Source organism: Bombina bombina, chromosome 6 (assembly GCF_027579735.1).
Source record: "Bombina bombina isolate aBomBom1 chromosome 6, aBomBom1.pri, whole genome shotgun sequence".
Classification (NCBI taxonomy): Eukaryota; Metazoa; Chordata; class Amphibia; order Anura; family Bombinatoridae; genus Bombina; species Bombina bombina.
In genome coordinates this window covers 592,728,718-592,750,489 of record NC_069504.1, presented here as the reverse complement: position 1 = coordinate 592,750,489, position 21,772 = coordinate 592,728,718, and the positions used below count along the sequence as shown (strand labels likewise).

The window sequence follows — 21,772 nt, the reverse complement described above, 5'->3', positions numbered from 1 at the left end:
TGGGTTGGACCCCCTTTTGCCTTCAGAACTGCCTTAATTCTTAGTGGCATAGATTCAACAAGGTGTTGGAGACATTCCTCAGAGATTTCGATCCATATTGACATAATAGCATCACGTAGTTGCAGATTTGTCGGCTGCACACCCATGATGCAAATTTCCCGTTCCACCACATCCCAAAGGTGCTCTATTAGATTGAGATCTGGTGACTGTGGAGGGCATTGAAGTACAGTGAACTCATTGTCATGTTCAAGAAACTAGTTTGAGATGATTTGAGCTTTGTGATATGGTGCATTATCCTGCTTTAAGTAGCCATCAGAAGAGAGGCACACTGTAGTCATAAAGGGATGGACATGGTAGGCCATGGCATTTAAACAATGCTCAATTGGTACTAAGGGGCCCAAAGTGTGCCAAGAAAATATCCCTAACACCATAACACCACCACTACCAGCCTGAACCGTTGATACAAGGCAGGATGGATCCATGCTTTCATTTTGTTTATGCCAAATTCTGAGCTTACCATCTGAATGTTGCAGCTGAAATCAGGACTCATCAGACCAGGCAACATTTTTCCAATATTCTATTGGTTTTGGTGAGTTTATGTGATTTGCATCCTGTTTCCTGTTCTTAGCTGACAAGAGTGGCACCCGGTGTGGTCTTCTGCTGCTGTAGCCTATCTGCTTCAAGGTTTGACAAGTTGTGCATTCAGAGATGGTATTCTGCATACCTTGGTTGTAACGAGTGGTTATTTGAGTTAGTTTTGCCTTTCTATCATCTCAAACCAGTCTGCCCATTCTCCTTTGACATCAACAAGGCATTGTCATCCACACAACTGCTGCTCACTGGATATTTTCTTTTTTTCGGATCATTCTCTGTAAACCCTAGAGATGGTTGTGCGTCAAAATCCCAGTAGATCAGCAGTTTATGAAATACTCAGACCAGCCCATCTGGCACCTACATTTAACACTTAAATCCCCTTTCTTCCCCATGCTGATGCTCAGTTTGAACTTCACCAAGTCGTCTTCACCACATCTAGATGCCAAAATGCATTGAGTTGCTGCCATGTGATTGGCTGATTAGCAATTTGTGTTACCAAGCAATTAAACAGGTGTACCTAATAAAGTGGCTGTTGAGTGTATATTACATTTATAAGGGTATGATATAATAGAAGACATAGGGCTAGATTACAAGTGGAGAACTAAATTATCATGTTTGCGAGAGCACGATAATTAACCAGCCATTACAAGTGGCTGGTTATTGCTACCACGAGCTTGCGGAAGCAATTAGCGCTTTGGAAAATTAACCAGAGGTCAGACCTCTGGTTAATTTTCAAAAAGTGTCCCAAATGCCCTCAAAATAGAGGGAATTGTAGTTTTTAATAAAAATAATTTTTAGCATTTTTTTAATTAAAAACAACTGCACTAGGCAGTTTTGGGGCTTTTAAAATTGGTGGGAGTGGGGTGTTAGAAAAAAAAAACGGCACTAAGAAAGTGCCTTTACATTGCGGTCTATGGGAACTGTGTGTTCCCATAGACCGTGATGTAAATATATATGTATATGCTTATATACATATATTTGTATGTGTTAATATGTGTATATACACATATTAACACAAAAATAAATATGTATATATGCATATACATATTTATATTTGGTTGCTGCTATCGCTGCATGACTTAACCTGTTCGCTGGCGTTCTGATGCCATCTGTGAATTCTATGGAAGCGCGCTCTCGTGAGCGCAATGCTTCCTAGCAATGCGAATGTGAGCTTGCATTCACATTGCTTTTAACTAGTAATACTAAGGCACATTATCGAGCGCTGGTATTACAAAGTGGAGCGGTAATATCGCTTGCTCACAAACAATTTATAGCACTGCACTTGTAATCTGGCCCATAGAAGGGTATCTCATACATTACAAAAATTATTACTTGTGCCTTTTGTTTTGTTACAAATTTTAATTCATGACAAAAACACGGATATTCCTTTTATTTTCACAAAAAGAAACAAAATGTTGTCAGTATTCATTTGTTTCCTTTTAATTACCTTTAGGGGTTAAATACCTCCAGCACACTGGAGGGCCGCGCTAATCACAACACTTTTTCACAGAGCCAGGGACACACTAATAGGAGGCTGAGCGCGGTGGATCCTAGAACCTGTGTTAAACAAGAATGTCCTTTAGCGCAGGCCCTTAGATCCGCCACGCTAAGCCTCCTATTAGTGTGAAATTTTAAACCTGTAGCAAAAGAACATTTACACTCATTTAACAAAAAAGAATGTAAAATGTAAATGTTCCATGAATATTCCGTATTTGTTTATTCTAAAACAAATACTGAATAGTGCAGCAGATGAATATTCTGAAAAACCAATTTGTCAGAATATTCGTTCATAAAGATTTGGACAAACCAAATTTTTCACTACCGCACAAGTTTAAAAATTATTATAACAATTTATACAATGTATATTACCACACTTACATTAATAATTGTTAACAAAAAGAGAGAAGTACCCTATCGTTCTACACAACCAGTAGAACTTTTATACAAAGTAATGCTCTCAAGCTTACAATCAAAACAAAATATATATGACACAGGAGGAGAAGAGAGAGAAACTAAAAACACTGTCATAGTGATGTAGGGAATTGGGAATGTGTGATACTTTTGCAAGATTCATGCCACAATTCAAGAAAAATGTATTCATAATTTACTTAGAATCTTCTGAATATTAGTTCATCAATCTAAAACACAACTTTAGAAATATTATAGGATTTAACTTTGGGCAGACAAATATCTTTAAACAAGTTACCACTGAGATTAACTCTTTACTTTATTACTGCTTTACGTTGCCCAGTTGTTACACGTTTCCGAAAGTGGAGGCCATTTCGATCCATTTGAAAAAAAAATTTAAAAAAATTTTGTTGTGTTTTTTAATGGTTTGATTTAACTTCTCAATGCAAAAAAACGGTTAGCTTCATTGAAAGTGCTTACAAAGTAGTGTTCCTATTTTTTGCAAAAGTTTTCATATGCTCTTTGGATTCAACTTGCGAATCCATTTTGGCCTGTTTTTTTTTTTTTTATATAATAGTTTTTATTGAGGTAAGTCAAAAGGCATACAGCTTATGCATTGCAACAAGAAGAAATAACAACATAACATGTTACATAAACTTTGAGACATGAGGCGTGTTTACACCTCGGATAGAACTCGTACCTCGTTTTTACAGAGGCCGTCATTTAGAATCAAATTGGGCAGTACAGAACAAGTTTGCCCAGTCTAGCGGTTATGTTACTAGGACGGCTTTAAAGTCAATAGATAGAGTCATTAGGACTGTTGAAGAAAAAGAGCAGATGTTGTAGGCACAACGAGTGGGAAAGCAACTAAGAGATCAAGCATCACAACATGTATTACATGGGAGTCAAAAGAGGCCGTAATAATCCAGCCACTGGCTCTCTTGGTCATCCCGTGTCTGGCTTCCTTACTTAACAGAGAGTTGGGGAAGGTCTCTAAGGGTATGTTGGTAAGGTCAGGTGTTATGTAGTCTGGTTGTGTATTTTATCAGACATGTAAGTGTCCCAAGGTTCCCAAATAAGGCAGAAATCCGTCAATTTCTTGCGTTCACCATAGACATAGGTTTCCATACTTCTGATGTAGTTCACACATTCTATTACTCCCCGCCATCTGGGGGGCTGACTTTTCTTCCAGTTTCTGGCTACCAACAGTTTGGTGGAAATGAGGATGTATATAAGTAAATTTCGTTTAATGCTAGGGAGCAAGTCCACCCCCAAATGCAGGAGCGCCATAGCCGGTTCCAGTGTTTCTACTAGCCCCAGTTTTTTGCATAGGGTTTCTACCCTTTTCCAAGTGTCTGCCAGTTTTGGGCAAGACCACCAGATGTGGGTCGGGGTGCCCCGTTCACCGCATTCTCGCCAGCACATGGGAGAGTGATCGGGATAGAGTCTTTGCAATTTAGTGGGTACTAAATGCCATCTCGTAATGATTTTGAAATAGAGCTCATACAAAGTAACACAATGAGTAGCCCTTTTAGTGCTGCAGATTGTTTCCTCCCATACTTCCAATGGGTAGGTAAGTTGCAAATCTTTTTCCCACGCCTCCATATGAATCGTTTTAGAAGGGATGGGGTCCCCTAGTAGGCACTGGTAATGCACTGAAAGAGGTTTGTAAAGTTGGAGATTGGCCCTCCATCGCTGTTCCCACAATGTGGGATCCCTCAACTCATCTTCCAGGAAGCCCCAGGATTTCATAAGTGCTCGGAGGCGCAGAAGTGTAAAGCGGGACCTCGGGGTTACCGCAGGTAGGGCTAGCATGGTCGTATGAGCTTTTAGCCTCCTGTTATCGTAGAAATCTGACAGAGAAGCTACTCCTGTGGCAGACCATGAGCTGGTAGGGATATCAGGTAATCCCAGGAGGAGGCCCCGGATAGAATGTGTAGGCGAGGGGTGTGGGGCAATGAGTCTGCTATGTCTCAATTTCAACCAGGCTTCCTGGCACCCCTTGATTATGCCATTAGAGATATGAATTTTTGTCCGCCAATGCGGCGGAAGCCACAGAAGGTCTTCCAACTCTACCAGCGCCGGTAAGGAAGCCTGCTCTATCTCTCTCCATCTGGTCGCAGGCAGGCCGTTGCCCCACGCTGAGGCGTGGGTGATCATTGCTGCCTCGTGGTATTTCCTCACATTAGGGAGGCCTGCTCCACCCTTATCTACAGGCGTTTGTAGTATATGGGCTGCGACTCGAGGCCTTTTATCTCGCCAAGTATAGGCATTAAAAAGAGCCTGGAACTTCCGAGTCAGAGAGATCGGAATTGGGATGGGAATACATCGAAACGCGTATGTGAGTCTAGGTAGGACCATCATTTTGAGGGCCGCCACTCTACCGAACCACGAGATCTCGCTATATCTATTGGTATTCAATTCAAATGCAATCTCCTTCAGCAGTTTCTCATAGTTTTCTCTAATGGTGATCTGCTTAGAGTGAGAGAGAAACACTCCTAGGTGTCTAATCCCCTCAGTGGACCAATTAAAAGGATATAGAAGTCGAATGCTGTGCTCCTCTTCTAAGGGGAGGTTAAGAGAGTACACCTCAGTTTTATTAACGTTTATTTTGTAATAGGAAAGTTCGCCAAATCTCTGCAACAAGCGGAACAATGGAGGGAGGGAATCCAAAGGATCCGTGAGGAAGACCGTGAGATCGTCCGCGAACAGAGCCAGCTTCTGGATGGTGTCATGGAGCTGGAGTCCCTGTATTTCAGGGCACTTCCTAATAGCTGCGCCCAGGGGTTCGATTGCTAGTACGAACAGCAAGGGGGACAGGGGACATCCCTGTCTCGTCCCGTTCGCTATCCGTATTGTGGGGGAACAGAAACCCAAACCCCTCACCACAGCAGTGGGGCATGAATAAAGTGCCATAGCGGCTCTGATGTATGCATCCGGTATACCAAACGCCTCCATGGTCTGGGTTAAGTAATCCCACCTCACTCTGTCAAACGCCTTTTCAGCGTCGAGTGACAGAGTGAGCATGGGTATGCCCAAATCTGCCACCTCTGTATATATGTTCAAGAGACGGCGAGTATTGTCGGAACCTTGTCTATTAAGGACAAAACCCACCTGGTCTAAGTGTATGAGTGACTGGAGGTGTACATTCAGTCTGTTGGCTAGAATCTTGGCATAGATCTTGGCGTCAACATTAATGAGCGAGATGGGTCTGTAGCTAGAGCATAGCGATGGATCTTTGCCCTCCTTGTGGATTGTGGTGATGTTGGCCTCCAGAAATTCTGGGAGGAACTCACCACGTTGGGCCACTCTATTAAAGAGACGGAGTAGAATTGGAGAAAGTATGGAACTAAGGTTCTGATAGAAGGTGACAGTGAAACCATCTGGTCCCGGGGCTTTATGGGAGGCCAAGTCGGCTATAGCCATGCTGACCTCTTCCAGTGTAAATTGCTGCGTTAATGCAGTTCTGGCATCATCTGCCAATGTAGGTAAATTCAGTTCTCCCAAGAACTGACGGATGTCATCCGGGGTGGCTTCATTTATCTGTTCTGTCGACGCGATATTATAGAGAGAGGAGTAGTAATCTGCGAAGGCCACTCCTATTGCTTTAGGGGAGTGGACTGGACCCTGTTGGGTGGTGATAGAGGCTATCCTACTCTGCTGTGTGCGTTTTCTGAGCTTATTGGCTAGCAGCCTGTCTGCTCTATTGCCCTTGTAATAATATAACTGTTTAAGTCTGTGTAAGTTGTCTTGCACTCGTAGAGTTTCCCGTCTGGCAATTTCTTCTCTAATGCGGCCTATCTGTTGGGATAATAGGGGTTCGGGGCATGATTTGTTGGTGGTCTCTAGGGCATAGAGGTCTCCATAGAGCTTGGCTAAAGATTGGTTACCTGATTTACGGTGATGGGCTAACGTCTTAATAAAGTACCCTCTCAGAAACGCCTTAAGGGCTGCCCAAACCATGTCTAGGTCAGTGGTGCCTGTGTCATTATGAGTTAGAAAGTCAGTTATCTCCCTGAGAAGTGATGGCATCTCTCTCTCAGTCAATAGGTGGTCAGAAAGTCTCCAGGGAGGTCTGCTGGTGAAGGTCTGTAGCTCGGAAAAGTCTAGGTAGACCATGTCGTGATCCGACCACGTGCATGGTTGAACAGTTGGGTTTGTCATCTTGTCTAAGGACCAAGAGTCACATATGACATAGTCGATCCTTGAGAACGAGTTGTGGGCTTTGGAATAATGTGTGAAATCTGTATTTGTAGGGGCTAAGCATCTCCATGCATCGTATAGGTTATGCCGGAACATAAGTTTTCGGAAGGCATTGGAGAGTGACGAGACATTTCTATCTGAGTGAGTGGTGAGGAGGGATCTCTTATCCTTACGTGGGTCCCACACCATATTAAAGTCCCCTCCTATGACTAGGTGACCTCTCTTGAGTTGGTCGACCCTGGCAAGGAACTGCCTTACAAAGGGGATCTGTTTCGCGTTTGGTGCATATACTGAGGCTAGGGTATATTGTATGCCATTAAGTGTACAAATTAGTATAAGGAATCTACCCTCAGTATCTTTCTCTATATGTTCTAATGTGTAGGTTAAGTCTCTGCTGATTAGGATTGCCACCCCTCGGGTCTTCCCTGCAGTATTTGAAGCCATTTCTTAAATGGGGAAATATCGTGAGTTCCTAATGGTGTTAGAGTCCCCTGACCAGTGTGTCTCCTGGAGAAACAAGATATGGACCCTATGGGTACGGATATAATTAAGCAAAAGTTTCCTCTTTGTCGGGGAGTTTAGTCCTTGTGCGTTCAGGGTAGCTATTCGAATTGGGGCCATTATTTCTATCAGCTGTGGGCAAAGTAGAGGATAAGGTCCGTATGAAATGTGACGGTTACAAAGTTTACTATCGAGGAGCCAGACACGGGAATCTACCAAGCTGGGATGCCTGTTATGATTGAAAGATCAAACGTCCTAAATATTACTCTAAGGAGAGAGTGATGAGGAAGAAAAGTGTCAAGAAAATCACTTTCGCAATGAGTGTCTCCCCTGATGTCTATCAGGGGGACACAACTATTTTTGTGGGGCGGAGATTAGCAAAGATCGGCCATAATCCCCGCCAAACCCAGAAAGCAGCTTTGCTTTCACAATACAAACATGAATATAACATAACATACTCAAATAAATATGTAACATAGTAAACATTAATAAACATGAACATATAATTATAGTCAAACCAGAGGTGGAATGCTCTCCAATATCAGACCAAGCAGTTCTTTGACAGAAGGTGTTAAGTGCCGGGTAGTCAGGACTGTATAAGCATCTGACTGTAAGTCATGGCAGGGTTAAAAAGTCGGTATGTTTTGGTCGCCCTGGATATCCAATGTAGTGTCAAGTATAGTATGAGATCTTCCGTCTACAGCTAGAACTAGATCTGTCAAGGAGGAAGGGTGAGCCGATAATACGGCATTGACTGGGTCATTTACTCAGACCTTGCTGTCCTGGAGAGGCCATAGTGAATCTAGTACCCTTGACAGTCAAATGTTGCTACACTGTCATGTAGGGGCAAGGGTAACGTGGGCTCACTGGTTGCGGAGTCATGAAAAAGGTCAGGAGGTATAGTACAGAGTCAGCTACCCAGGTCCTTCTCATGGTACCCCACAGTCCGGTAATGTTGTAGTAGAATTTCTATTCAGTCCATGATAGGTTGAAGAATAGTCCAGTCTGACTACACTAGGCACTGCTGGTGTGTGTATTTAACATTCTATGGTAAGGGTGTTAACAAGAAAAACAATGACAACCTGTATCTAAACTACTGTATACATTAAAGTTATCAATTAAACTGCTAGTTTACGAAGATACAAAATCAGGCAGTTCAAGTTGGCAAGGGATCTGAAAGTCTCACCCATCTTCATCTGTGGTCTTGAGTCCCCCTTGGAGGATGTACATGGGAGAAACCCAACGCCTCTGAGTAAATGTCAAGTTGTGTTCATAGGGCTGTAAGCGGATTCCCTATGTGTCTTCAGCTAGGGGTAAGTCTCTGGAGTCCAATGGTCTTTTGGAAGTAGATGTTGGTCGTTGTGGAAGTGGTCTCCAGGTTGGTGCAGAGGCCCTAAGTCCACTGCTCTTGGTAGGGCCCGGTTCTCGGTCTTCCGGGTCTGACGGGAATAGTTCCCATTTCTGTAGGAGTTCTCTGGCTTGTTGTGGCGTTGTGGCGAGGAATTGTTGGCTATCTTTGGTGATGAACAAACGCACTGGGTAGCCCCATCTGTATTTAAGGCCTTTGTCCCTGAGGATCTTGGTGTATGGTTGATAATGCCTTCGGAGCTGAAGCGTGTGTGGAGAGAGATCAGGGAAGATCTGCAAGTCGGCATATTTGTCTGGCAGTGACTTTTCTCTAGCAAGAGCTCTGAGGATCTTTTCTCGAAATGTGTAATAGTGAAGCTTGGCTATAACATCACGAGGTTTCCCCTCGTCTGCAGATCTAGGTCTGACCGCTCTGTGCGCTCTGTCAATAAGGGTTTCATTGCCCAGGTCGGGACCCAGTGTCGCTTTAAATAGTTCCTGCAGGTATGTATCTAGATCCTGGGGTGAGACAGTCTCTGGGATCCCTTTAATTCGTATGTTATTACGGCGTGACCTGTCCTCCAGGTCCGCCAATTTTAGTTCTAGGTCTGTTATCTGGCCAGCCAAACATTGAGAATAGCTGAGGAGGTTCGTATGATCTACTGCTAGATCTTCCTGCCTGCGCTCGAGTGCATCTGTGCGTTCCCCAATGCTGCCTATGTCTTTTTTAAGGTCAGCATGGGACTTGTCGAATTTCCTCGATAGGGAGTCATGATGGGATGCTAGCAATGTTGTGATAGAGTCCATTAAGTTGTTTGGGGCCCCTTCTATTGATGGTAGTCGGGAAGCCCTTTTTGTTAATGTTTTGCCAGGGTGGGTATCCGAGAGGCTTCCAGTGTCAGATCCCTCATCCTCAGATCTAGTATGTGTCATCCTGTTTGGATGCTGGAAATGGTCAGCGACCGTTCTCTTTGGGGTATTGTGTGATTTTTGTTTTCTTTTATGGAGCTGAGACATCCTGGATCAGAGCCCCTTAGCATAGACTTAAGCTGTCTTACTTTTCTCCCCTTTATTATTTTGTCTTCTTTCAATGGAAATCCGCTTACTTTGGTATGTTAGTTAAGTGCTCATGGGCTGGCGTGGGTATGGGCCGTTGGTAAGTGGGCTTACATGTTAAAGCGTCTTAAGGCCCCTTGGTAAAAAGGAGGAGACTATAGGCGTTTCTTGGGGTCCAAGTCTCTACTGCAGCATAGGAAAGTCTGTTAGCTTGCCCAATATATACTTCTAGGTGGCTGCTCTCTCTCCTGGGGGGTTGCCCCTGCAGGACGATATAGGATAAGGCACTAGGGGTATGACCCGCAGGCAAGAAGGGCCGGCGGGAAAGGGGGGAGAGAGATCAGGTTAAGTGGTATATGTAACCTCTAAGGCAATCTAGATTGCAACTGGGCAGTCTTTGATGTTTGGACAAGTGTTGAGTGTTGTGCCTTTGATAATGATGCAGTGCTGAAGATTCTAGTAAATAAATATCAGTAGTGTTCTGAGCCAAAAAGTTCCTCTAGTTCTGTTGCAGCACAGTGGCATGAAAATGTGTGCAATAAGGTTCCTTGGCCAGGGAACAGAGCTGGGCTGGGACAGGAGATTAGTACCCGTGAGTGCAGATTCCTGAGACTTTCTGTGGGTCCCTCAGGTGCTAAGATACTAAGGGCAGCTGTGTAAAATGTAACTTTCAGGGTGGGGATAAAACTGGGGCTGAGCCACCCCAGTACCCAGGGTATCCTCTTCTAGTCACTGTAGGCCAGGTGTGGGAATATGGGCCAGTGAGATGGGCAGTTAGATAGATAGGGTGCGTAGGCCCAGGATGGTGGTCACAGGCACTCACTGAGTATTAGGTAGGGGTGGATGGCAAGTGAATTCTTTCACTCAATTTTACATTTGTTGCAGTCCCTACTTAGGCGTGCGGGTCCCTCCCCTGTAGTTTGATTTAACAAATGAGGCAAAAACGTAGGTAATGCAAGGCACTTGGGGGCCTATGGAAGGTGGAGTGGGCCACTACCCAGAAAGGCACAAGGTGGATGGGGGGTCCCTCCCGTCAATAAAGCTGTGGATAGTGAAGTCCCAAGCTGGGTGATGAATGATGAGGGGGAAGAATCCCTCCCGCTAGGCCGGGAACAATAAACCCTATTCCCCACGTGAGATTCCTCAGGATCAGCCTGTATAGCACTAGGTGTAGTTATGCTGCAGGGACTCCCAGTGTAAACCCCTTGCCAGGCTTTATTGGGTGATGCAGTAGTAGCCCTGTTGGGGTATAGTGAATGGAAGTCTATTATCGGAGCCTGAGGGTAGAGGGAGCGTTCACTGTCACTCTAGCCGGAAGGGCTTAAGATGGCGGCTGTTCGCGCCACTCTATTTCGTGGCGTCTCTGCAAAAGTCTTTACTGCGGTAAGTAGTGTATCAGCCTCAGTTAGGGTCAGTGACTCAGTGCGATTCTCGATCTCTATGCAAGGGGTCTGACCGTCTGATTTTATCCCTGTAGCTTAAGGTGCTGTCTCTGTCTCCACTAATGCGGTGGCTTTTACCTGCAAGAAGTCTCAGTCTGGGATCCGTCGCTCCGCTTCCCCCTGGCTGTAGTAAGTTCCCCCGGTGCCTCGGAGCGGAGCCCCGACCCTCCGAAGCTAGGGAGACTGTAGAGGATGTTTTGCCGGAGGTTCCCAGCGCTACAGCAACCGGTTTCACTGCGCCGGATCAGTGTTCAGGTCTCCGTGTAATTTTGCAGCCAAAGTTCTTAGACTGATACCGGACTGGATTTAGCAATCCTAGATATAAGTTGGGTACTGTTTTAGACAAGCTTTTAACTAATTAAATGTCTTTTTAACTAATGACATTAACGGAGCTCCCAACTCGCGCTGCTGCTCAGTTCAGCGGTTAACTCCGCCCCCCCATTTTGGCCTGTTTTGCAGAATATATCTTGGCTTTCTATATTTTTTTTAAATAATTACCTCAGATCATGTTATAATAAACACAATTATGCCCAACATTAATAGAAAGTTAAACAAATATTGCTCAAATCCTACTTTGAACCACTTGTATGAATAAAATACAATCACCATAATGTTTGTTAACTGCACTCATGTCGTGACTTGATATTATTTGTTAAATGAAAAAAATTATATATATGTTAAGTAGTCATCATCAGTAGAGAACAACTTTATTTAGTTGTGCAAAACAAAATAGAAAGGTTGTTTTTTTTATAGTTTCCAGATATTTTACATTTATCTTATGCTTAAAATATGACTATTTAACTAACACTGATTGCTGTACCTTTTGTGAATGCCTTAAAAAAAATGAATAAAAGAAAATAAAAAAAAATTTCACAGTAAAATCTAATGGATTGGAAATTGGGCAAATAAATCAAATGTATTCAAAATGCCCTTGAAATAAAGATTATTTATGCAACATAATTTCAGCAGAGCTCCCAACTGTTCCACTTTTTGCAGTATTTCCTGGTTTAGGAGCTGCTATCCCACCTGCAGTTTTTTTTCCAGGGACTGCTTAGCCCCACCCTGATCAGCCAACTCCAAATCCAACTTTGCCCCTAACATGATGCAACTCTTTGTCAATCTCCCTAAGCTATCAGGCTCAACATCCTGTGTAGTCCCTGGGAAAAGCTAGGATGTATGCTTTATTTTTATTTACTCTTAACTCTCCATGGTGTCGAAAAAGGTTATTCAAATGGCCTATTTTATGAACTTTAACAACCTCTATAAAGTGACATTTTTATTAAGATTGTCAGTAAAAAAGTGGTGGACATTACTTTCATTTCTTTGTCTTGCAGTTCTCCATAGTGTGGGCCACGCCATCAATATTTATATGTTCTCCATAACTCCTCTTAGCACTCTTTCCTGTCTGTTTCCTAAAGTATTTATTGATGATGGGTAAGTAAATTTGTTTTTCATATAATTGCTTTTAGTCACAATACAGATGAAGCTCTATTGTCGAAAGTATTCCCTTTGGCTTTTTCCCCTGTTTTGGTTCCAGCACACAGGATGTGGTAATGTTTTTAAGAAGGGTTATCTACCAGTTCAGTGTGCCAACATCAGATGTAACATGCTACAAAATATGAGCAGTCTCATCTTATTAAAAAAAACAGCAACATATTATTCTAAGGACTTTGTTTTAAATTTAATAGATACAATATACATATATAATGAAAAAATAAAATATTATTTGCTAAGAACGCAGTTGTAGCATACCAGATACTACTTTTTATGCATTTTATCTTAAAACTTCTAATTTATACGGTATATATAGTGATAATTTAGCTTATTTTATAATACATATGAACAAAAGTGTTTTCTAATATTTTAAGTTATTGATATATAGAAACTTCTAGAAGCTTACAAAGATACACTGTATGGGTTTAACATTAAATTGAATACAGAAGTATAGACAATCAGACAGGCAGAAACATATAGACTTAATTGCAATAAACCAAAAATATTAACTGTTTTTTTTTCTGTTTTTGTTTTTTTGTGTTAATGTTAAAGGTCTGAACTGCCACAAAAATATTATTGGTGGTTTTTACAGACAATACCAGGTAAGATAAATTCATAAGCATATCACTTAAAATTATTGATGTAATTGTACAGTTTATTTGTACATATAAACATATTTATTAATTTAAAAGCTACTGATCTCAGTCAACTACACAGTTTATTCTGTATATTAATTATATAATTGTTAAACTGAGACAATTTTTTATTCTTCTCTATATATTCCTCATTGCAGAAATTTCATGCAGTTACAGACCACAATGTTTATATGAAATGCAAAATTGGAAAAAGCTTAGGGGGGGCCTGATTGTGTAGTACAATAACATTTTAAAGATAAAATTGCACCCATATTTTACATCCACATTGATATAAAGTATGCAGAAGGCACAAAGATAAGGAATATATCAAACTACTCAAGCAATTCAATCAGTGATCACAGCAGGGAGGCAGATACCAATGCAGCAGTGAGTCCAAATCTCCTCATTTCAGTACCTCAGTAATGCAGAGAGAAACCAGCCTTTTATTAGATCTACCTAAGGCTGCTTCATTCTGTACTCTGCATATAGAACAGCAGTAAATAACAGCAACAGTCGCAGTTAGTTATAAAATAGTATTTTCTTCATCTTTGATTTCTAAGGCATCTCCTTAATGTATTAGAGGTTACTGAATACATAAAGTACTTATAAATAGACTAAAACACTGTCATTCTGTTTTATATGAATCTATTTAGAAGCAGTCTCCAACTTTCTTCATGGACATCTCCTATTATCTATCCCAGAACCAAATTCATACTATTAAAATACACACACTTTACAATACTGATCTCTTGAATACCTATACAATTACCAATGGCTGTCCATAAGAATAACCTTTCTCAGCCACCCTTGCTCAAATGTGTCCAATCTATCAATTTCTAATTAATAGATTAATCTAATTAATTGTCAATTCTGAATACATAGAAGATTTTTTTACTTAATGAATAACTTACAATTTGTCTGCTTCTTTTTTTCTATTTTTGTTTTGTTTTGATTGTGTACACTAATGCATAAACGATCTCTGATTGATTTATTTGTAATTCTTACAGGCTTAACTGGTGTGCTAATGCTGGCAGTCCTCTCATTGATGTATGTTTTTTCCGCCAATCATTTCAGACGCATCAGTTTTCGTGGGTTTTGGCTGACCCATCATTTATATATAGTTTTGTATATCCTGGTAAGACAGAGTTTAAAAGCAAATATTCAATATGTTTTACGGTCTGCACTTATTAGAATGTCAAAAGTGAAGTAATCTAGTAATATCATGTGAAAAGCATGGAATTGATTTATTTTTTGCTTACATTTTAATGGATTGTAATACTGAAAATGTCATATATAGCATTATTTACCCAGTAGAAAAATACATTTTGGTCTTATATTTATTTGATAGCACAAACACATCTTAATCTTCCCTGTAAAAAATAGTTATATAAGGTACCTGATATAAATTTTTCAGGTACACTGTATAGTTACTTATTAAACTGATACATAGAATATACCCCTTACCCATTCTTGTAATGGAAAGGGAATAAAATACAACAGTTGAATGTCTTATGGAGCCTTGAGATCTCATTTATTTGACAGGGATTGAGAGGTTACAAAAATGCATTATAATGCATCTCAATTGCACTGATAGTCTAGTCAAGATAAGGCATGCAATTTTAAACAACTTTCTAAATTAGTTTTTATCATCACATTTGCTTTGTTCTTTTTGTATTCTTTGTTGAAAGCTACACCTAGGTATGCTCATATGCTAATTTCTAAGCCTTTAAAGGCCACATCTTATCTTACTGCATTTTGACAATTTTACACAGCTAGACAGTGCAAGTTCATGGGTGCCATACAGATAAACATTGGGCTTACGCCTGTGGAGTTATTTATGAGTTAGTATTGATTGGCTAAAATGCAAGTCTGTCAAAAAAAACTGAGATAAGCTGGCAGATGCTTAGATACAAGCTAATCACAGAGGTAAAGTGTGAATTATTATAACAGTGTTGGTTATACACAACTGGGAATGAGTAACAATATAGGTAAATAAAAAAGGGATTATCTATCTTTTTAAACAATAACAATTTTCAAGTAGACTGTCCCTTTAACACCTTTTGTGTGAGGGCCTACATTAAATAAACTATCATGCATAGGTTTTACTGTTGATAAAACAGAATGTGAGGCAAATTAAATAATAGAAAAAAAATATCTGCCAAACCGTCAACTCCAATATGTTAAAATAATGATTTGTTATAGGCACTAAAATCTGTATTAGCATAGCATTGTATTTTTTTACTTTTTCAGTGGAAGATGGTGACTTAGAGCCTGATATTCAAAACCTCGCTGGCATGGAGAAAAATCACACAAATTCTTTGAGATTTATTTTAGATCTTGTATTGTAATGTAGGGGGTCTCTGTTTCACATAAAGAATACTACATAGCAACAGAAACATTTCTTATGATAAAATTTGTGTTTCTAAAAATTTATTAGGACTTGTTGTATCCACGAGACTTCTTAGAATATCTCACCTGAGCGGCGAGCTTTTGAATATCAGGCCCTTAGGGTGATGTCTTTGTTTTGCATATTTATGCCTTTCATAAAGATGAACTTTACTCAAATATATTAGTCCGGTCCCATCTAAAAGTAAAGTCTATCCCTCACATACAAAGCAATTATTTTAGGACTGAGAATATTGTATAACTAAAGCAATGTATGTTTAGGCCTCTATGGGCTTCAACAAGTTGGTAACTGCTATATTCCTTTAGAAATAGTGGTCAGGGGATGCAGACTTTGCTGTCCTCCTCACTCTAAGTAAAAAGCAGCACATTGTATGGTATGATGGCCGCCAGAACTGGGCTTTTTTCTGTATTTCTGGTCTCTTCAGGCTACTGATTTTTGCTTTGTGCTGCTCCCTTAGTTTTGCTTAGGAAATGTCTATCTGATGAGATCATTAAAAAAAATTATGAGCAAAATTATTGGGGACAGAAGGATGAGGGAATTAATCTACACTACAACACTACAAGCAGTTTTTGCTCTTCAAGCAGAAGAACCTTTGTTAACTAATGTTAATTGAGGAAATAAATAATGATCATTTTGAATGAGAGCCGTTGCCATTTAGTATTATCTTTTAACCTATTCATTAGCCTGGAGATGGACTTCATCTCATTGGTGAATGCCTATTTTTTTTTTTTTTTTACTGAGGGAAGAGGCTGAATTAATTTAAGTAAATAAATTATTTGTATTCTGATTATTATCATTTTGTGTTTGGGTAATTTCTGCAAATTAAGTATCCTATTTTTTTATTTTTACCAAACTTTTACATGTCTTTGTATTTCAGATTATTATTCATGGGAGCTTTGGCTTGCTCCAAGAGCCAACATTTTATGTTTATTTCATGGTCCCTTTTATTCTCTTTGTCGGAGATAGTCTTATAAGCCTAAGTAGAAAGAAGAGAGAGATTACTGTGATTAAAGCTGAACTTCTGCCTTCAGGTAAGTCTCATAGTTGCATCTTAGCTTTGATTACATTAACTAATATTATGTATTCAATCATACATTAACAGAATTGACTCATTGATTCATTTAGCTCACTATGCTTTTCAGAGATGAACTCTTCTAATGTATATCAGTCTGAGCTTGTCATAAAAGACAGTCCAGGCTTGAAGTAACAAACAGTTTCCTAAGAACAAGGGATATAACTCTGCCTTTCAATCTTTACAGAACTTATCAGTGGAGTGCAGTTGAAGTGTCTGATTCCTCTTATACATACAAACCCATAGTAACTAGTATAACCATAAAAGAAGAGAAACAGACAGCGGAGCACAAAACTAGAAAATTGTTGCTCACTGCCATGACGGCCATTAATGGTGAAACCTCTTTTTCTATAAAAAAAACTCGCCAGCATGGAGAAAAATCACAAGAAATTTAGGGGCTTTCTTGGAGCATTATATTGTATTATGATTTGCTCCTTTATACCCAGAACTTAGCATAGCGAGGTAAGCAGCTTTCAAGCTAATATTTGCTTTTCTAAATTTCTTTGAATGGCCTCACAGTACCGATGAGATTTCTTAGATAATCTTGCCATACCAGAGAGCTTTAGACCACCAGGACCTTAGTTCACTGTGCTTTTTTCAGAATAAATTTCCTGTACTATATCTTTCACCCTATCATAAAAAACATTCAAGGCCTTTACCAGTGAAATGCCCTTAATGGACAACTATACATTTTATGCTGCCTTTCAAGTATTTAAGTCAATTGGCCCCATTTACCAAGCTATGAAAGCAGCTTTGGGGCCTCATGGTTTCCGGCTCACACAAATGAGCCTAAAATGCTAGTCAAGTAGCAGTGGTGTTAAGACCACTGTCCGAACTTTGTCCATCCGGCCATTAATAAATAGGGCCCAATATTTATAACATTATCAACAAAAGAAAATCAATTTTTGTCCTAAACTGGTACAAAACCTTTGAATAATATTCAGACCAGACAGGCATCATATAAGAATAGTTTCTTTTTAAGGCATCATATAAGATTCATTTATTTTTAACAACATTTACTTTAGTGGAAAGAGGGGCACAGAGTGTGAGAGATTAGTGAGAAAGGCCCAGACAGAGGAACCGGCAGGTTCTTCAATGGGCCATTTGAAAAGGGCCAAGACAGTTTCAGTGGCTGGGCCAGTGTGATGGAGAGGAGCAGGATGCAGAATTACATAAAGGCTGTTCAATCGACCATTTGTTGGAAACAGCTGGGGTTAAAGAGGGGGCCGATGACCAGGAATGGGATAAATCTTAGGGCAGAACCAAAAAAGGCAGATAGCATCATAAATCTTAAGCCCCAATGCATCACACATACTGCATTAAAATATTTGCTTCAGGGATTTATGGATTTATAACTGTTAGATAGATGTCAGTTGATCCAAGTCTCCTAACATTTTATGAGCTACTTAGAGATGACTTGGAGTCAATATCTCCAGTTAACAGCATTGTGTTTGCAAGGATATTTGCCTGCACACATTTTTTTACCTCTAGCAGTTCTAGGCATTTGAGGGGCTGATCCATTACAAAGTACTCGACCATTTATTAGTCTCAGAGGGTGTATTTCCTTATGCTCCTGAGGGATTGCACAGTGTGAAGAGGTACTTTTATACATTGAGGATACAGTATGTTGCACCCACATATGACCTGTAAGCTATTCTGCTTTCTCTTTGTGTGTAACTAGAGACCTCAGGGTCCCGGTGCAAGAATCCATGAAGGGCCACTTCCTCTTCATACATACATACATACATACATTCATACATACATACACACACACATACACAGATACACTCACATTAATGGAAAACAAGAATATAAATAAAATAAAAAAAGCATTATAAATTTCACATAGCACTAGAGCCCTGTATTTCTTGTGACCCATCTGGAACACAAACGTTTACAGTTATCCTCATTATTTACCTTTAATTATTTTATGCTAAGATGACATACCCTTAATATATTACTGAATAGCACTTAACATTATTAAACCGTGTCTGAGTAAGAATATGCAAATGAGCTGCTTTTTCTTTTTGCATCCAGTATCAGTTTTAAACACTGATTCCCTCATGTTGCGTCACTATAATCAGAATGGGGAAAAAAAAATACTCATCTTTTCCCTTGCCAGTCAGTTTCCATATCTTTTTGAGACAGGTAATGAGATTGAAGAATAAGAATAGGTGGTTGGAAATTTCTACAGCTAGCAAGCATAAACAAATCTATTGCTAAATAAAGCACCATTGTGCACACAGTTACTTACTTGCTCGCAAACTATGCTCCTCTACATAAAATGGCAGGCTCAGGGCGGGGCTTCCATCTGAAGCCTGCTGTGAGGAGAAGTAGTCACCCTAATTAAGACTGGCTCAGTGGCTTCAGAGTTCCCACCCACAGACCTTTTATTGTTGCTTACAGACGGGGGGCGTTCTCAAAGGTTTTTTTTTTACATGAATTGGGGGGATGGGACTGCACTCTCAAATGGGATTTTTTTAGCATGCATTAAGGGACCTGGGAGGGCCATTGGGTGCTCTAAAATAAATATTTTTACATACAGTTAAAGTTTTCTGCAAAACTGTGGTGCAGATGATGTCGCCACCTTACCCACTTTGGCGAAGCAAACTACTATTCTTTTAGATGACAGTACCTCTTTTAAGGATCCTAAAGCTTGAGCTGACAGGCTATATGTTCAGTCCAGCTGTCAGTGTAGAATACATACTGTATCTACAACTACTGCAGTCTGGTTTGAAAACTTTTCATACCTTATTTTTCAAGAAGCTTCTCGTGAAGAAATTCAGGATCACTTAAGATTGGTCAAGTTTGCAAACAGTTTAATTTGTGATGCAGCTATCAAAATAACTCTCATTAATACAAAGATGCTGCTATGACTGATCCGGTTAAGAGAGCCTTATGTCCCAAGTCATGGTCTGCTGATTTATGCAACAGTCACTGGAGGTAAGAGGGCTTCTTGACCCAAGACAAAAAAATCTTTTTTATTTTTTTTTAAGGCAGGGTTTAATCTGCTGGAAGTTCTCACTCCTTTTGTCTTGTCACTCCAAACTGCCAAGATCCTCCTCATCAGTGTCTAAAAAGTCAAACAACTTCAAGTCCAAGTAGATGCCTGGTTCCTCTTGGTCTAAGTCCAAACAGACGATACCAGAATTATGAAGCTGTGAATAAACTTGTGTAAAGAATAAAACTATTATTTTTTAGCATTTAACATGGTTTTGAAATTGTATATGCAATCACATCTCTATGATACCAGTGCAATAAACACACACACACATAGTTACAACAGTACTTTATTATATTGACATTGTATTTCATGTGCTTTTCACCATGTACTTTCATACATAAAATTTTAATTACATGTTCCTGCTTTCAAGGGTCAAGGGTGGAAAACCTTCTTTAATGTGTGCACCCAAACTTGTGATAATATTGTTTGATACATTTCTTAAAAATGTTAAGTAACTTACAAACCTATATTAACAGTTAAACATGTATTTATGCTATATAGCATGGATCTATAAGAAAAAAAATAACATTACAATTGCAGACATTACAACCAAGCAATATGGTTGTAAACCAGAGGTGGAGTGATAGCAGGTTTGTTTTTAGTGCTACCTTGTGCACTAATGCCATAGCTTGGCCACTCCTGCACCATGTGATCTGCAGAGCTTGGTTGCTAGGGCTTGTCAACTGAAAGAGAATATAACCTGTTGCACTGGCAGACCCGAGCTATGTTTAATTGCTCTTTTGGTATACTGAAAAATAGTTATGATGTCTTTGGCATTCTGGTGGTGTCTTTAGCATTATGGTGTCTTTAGCATTACTCTTACTGAAGGTCACCAACATAATTTTAGTGCACTTTTACCATCATAAACTATTATCAGTGAGCTTCCTCTGGACCCTAATTATGAGGATAAGCCAAAACGTATCCTCATAATTATCCTAAGGATTTCAAGGCCAAGAGGCACATGCATTATTTTACGTTAAACTATCCTGAAAACATTCTAAATGAAAAGCACACAAGTTAGACATTAAATATTTTGTTTTAAATATTAAGATTTTATTTCAGTAAAAATAATTAAGATGTTGACTTCATATGTAATTTCATTTTTTTTAAACACATTAGATTTTCTAACACACAAATAAAAGATTTTACAAACATGTTTCTTTGGAAATTAAATGTCACTCAGTTCTTTCCTGTTAAATATAAAAGAGGTTAAACAAAACGTATAAAATTATTTTCTTGCAGATGTAACTTATGTCCAGTTTCAGCGTCCTTTTGATTTCGAGTATAAATCTGGACAGTGGGTAAGGATAGCTTGCCTGGATTTAGGGACCAATGAATATCACCCATTCACATTAACCTCTGCTCCCCATGAGGACACACTGAGCTTGCACATAAGAGCTGCTGGACCATGGACTACTCGCTTGCGTGAGCTGTACTCCCCACAGAACATCTCTGAGCTCAGTGGGTATCCCCAGGTAAAGGCACAAATAGGAAAATTAAAACGGTTTTATTTGTCACTTAGGTTATTCTTCTTTACAGAATATTTTATTGGTTTGAAAATATCTACAAAATAATTTTTAGGCTCACTGGTAGCAATACATTACTTACAACTTGCTCCTGATTAGTGGCTGCACATATATGCCTATTTTCTTTGGCTCACTAGGGACTAAAAAACTGCTTTTGGGTGCAACGGAAATATCGTGAAAGTGAGCGCTTTCAATTGAGCGCAATCGAAATTAACGTGCGTCGGATAAGTGCAACTTGAGAGCTCTAGTTAAATGTTACACAACACTAAAAATTTGCACAAAACACATTAAAAATACATTTAAAAGTAGAGTTACTCTGGCAATAACACTGTCTGATAAAAAAAAGTATTTAAAAAAATTGCATTAAAAAGTTATAAGGGCTTAAAGTTATGAGCGACAGATAAAAATTATGCCCTTATGAGATGCAAAATCTTTGGTGAAATATATCCCTATATCTCACTAATAAAATGGGTACAGACAAAGATTGAGCTAAAAGTAAGCTATCTCAAAATTAATGAATAAAATCTAAGATCAGGATTCAAATAAAATACATTCAATTTATTACATAGTAAAATAATATACT

At 39.6% G+C, this 21,772-nt stretch overlaps 1 protein-coding gene across 1 annotated transcript in view; it reads left to right on the top strand.

The window, feature by feature from the left end:
- LOC128663307 (dual oxidase 1-like) overlaps positions 1-21,772 on the top strand; it is a 485,563-nt gene that overhangs the window by 398,099 nt on the left and 65,692 nt on the right. The window contains exons 25-29 of the mRNA XM_053717572.1: positions 12,386-12,485; positions 13,098-13,147; positions 14,188-14,315; positions 16,465-16,618; positions 20,906-21,138. Coding sequence (XP_053573547.1) covers positions 12,386-12,485; positions 13,098-13,147; positions 14,188-14,315; positions 16,465-16,618; positions 20,906-21,138 — 665 coding nt within the window. The remainder of the gene's footprint in view (positions 1-12,385; positions 12,486-13,097; positions 13,148-14,187; positions 14,316-16,464; positions 16,619-20,905; positions 21,139-21,772) is intronic.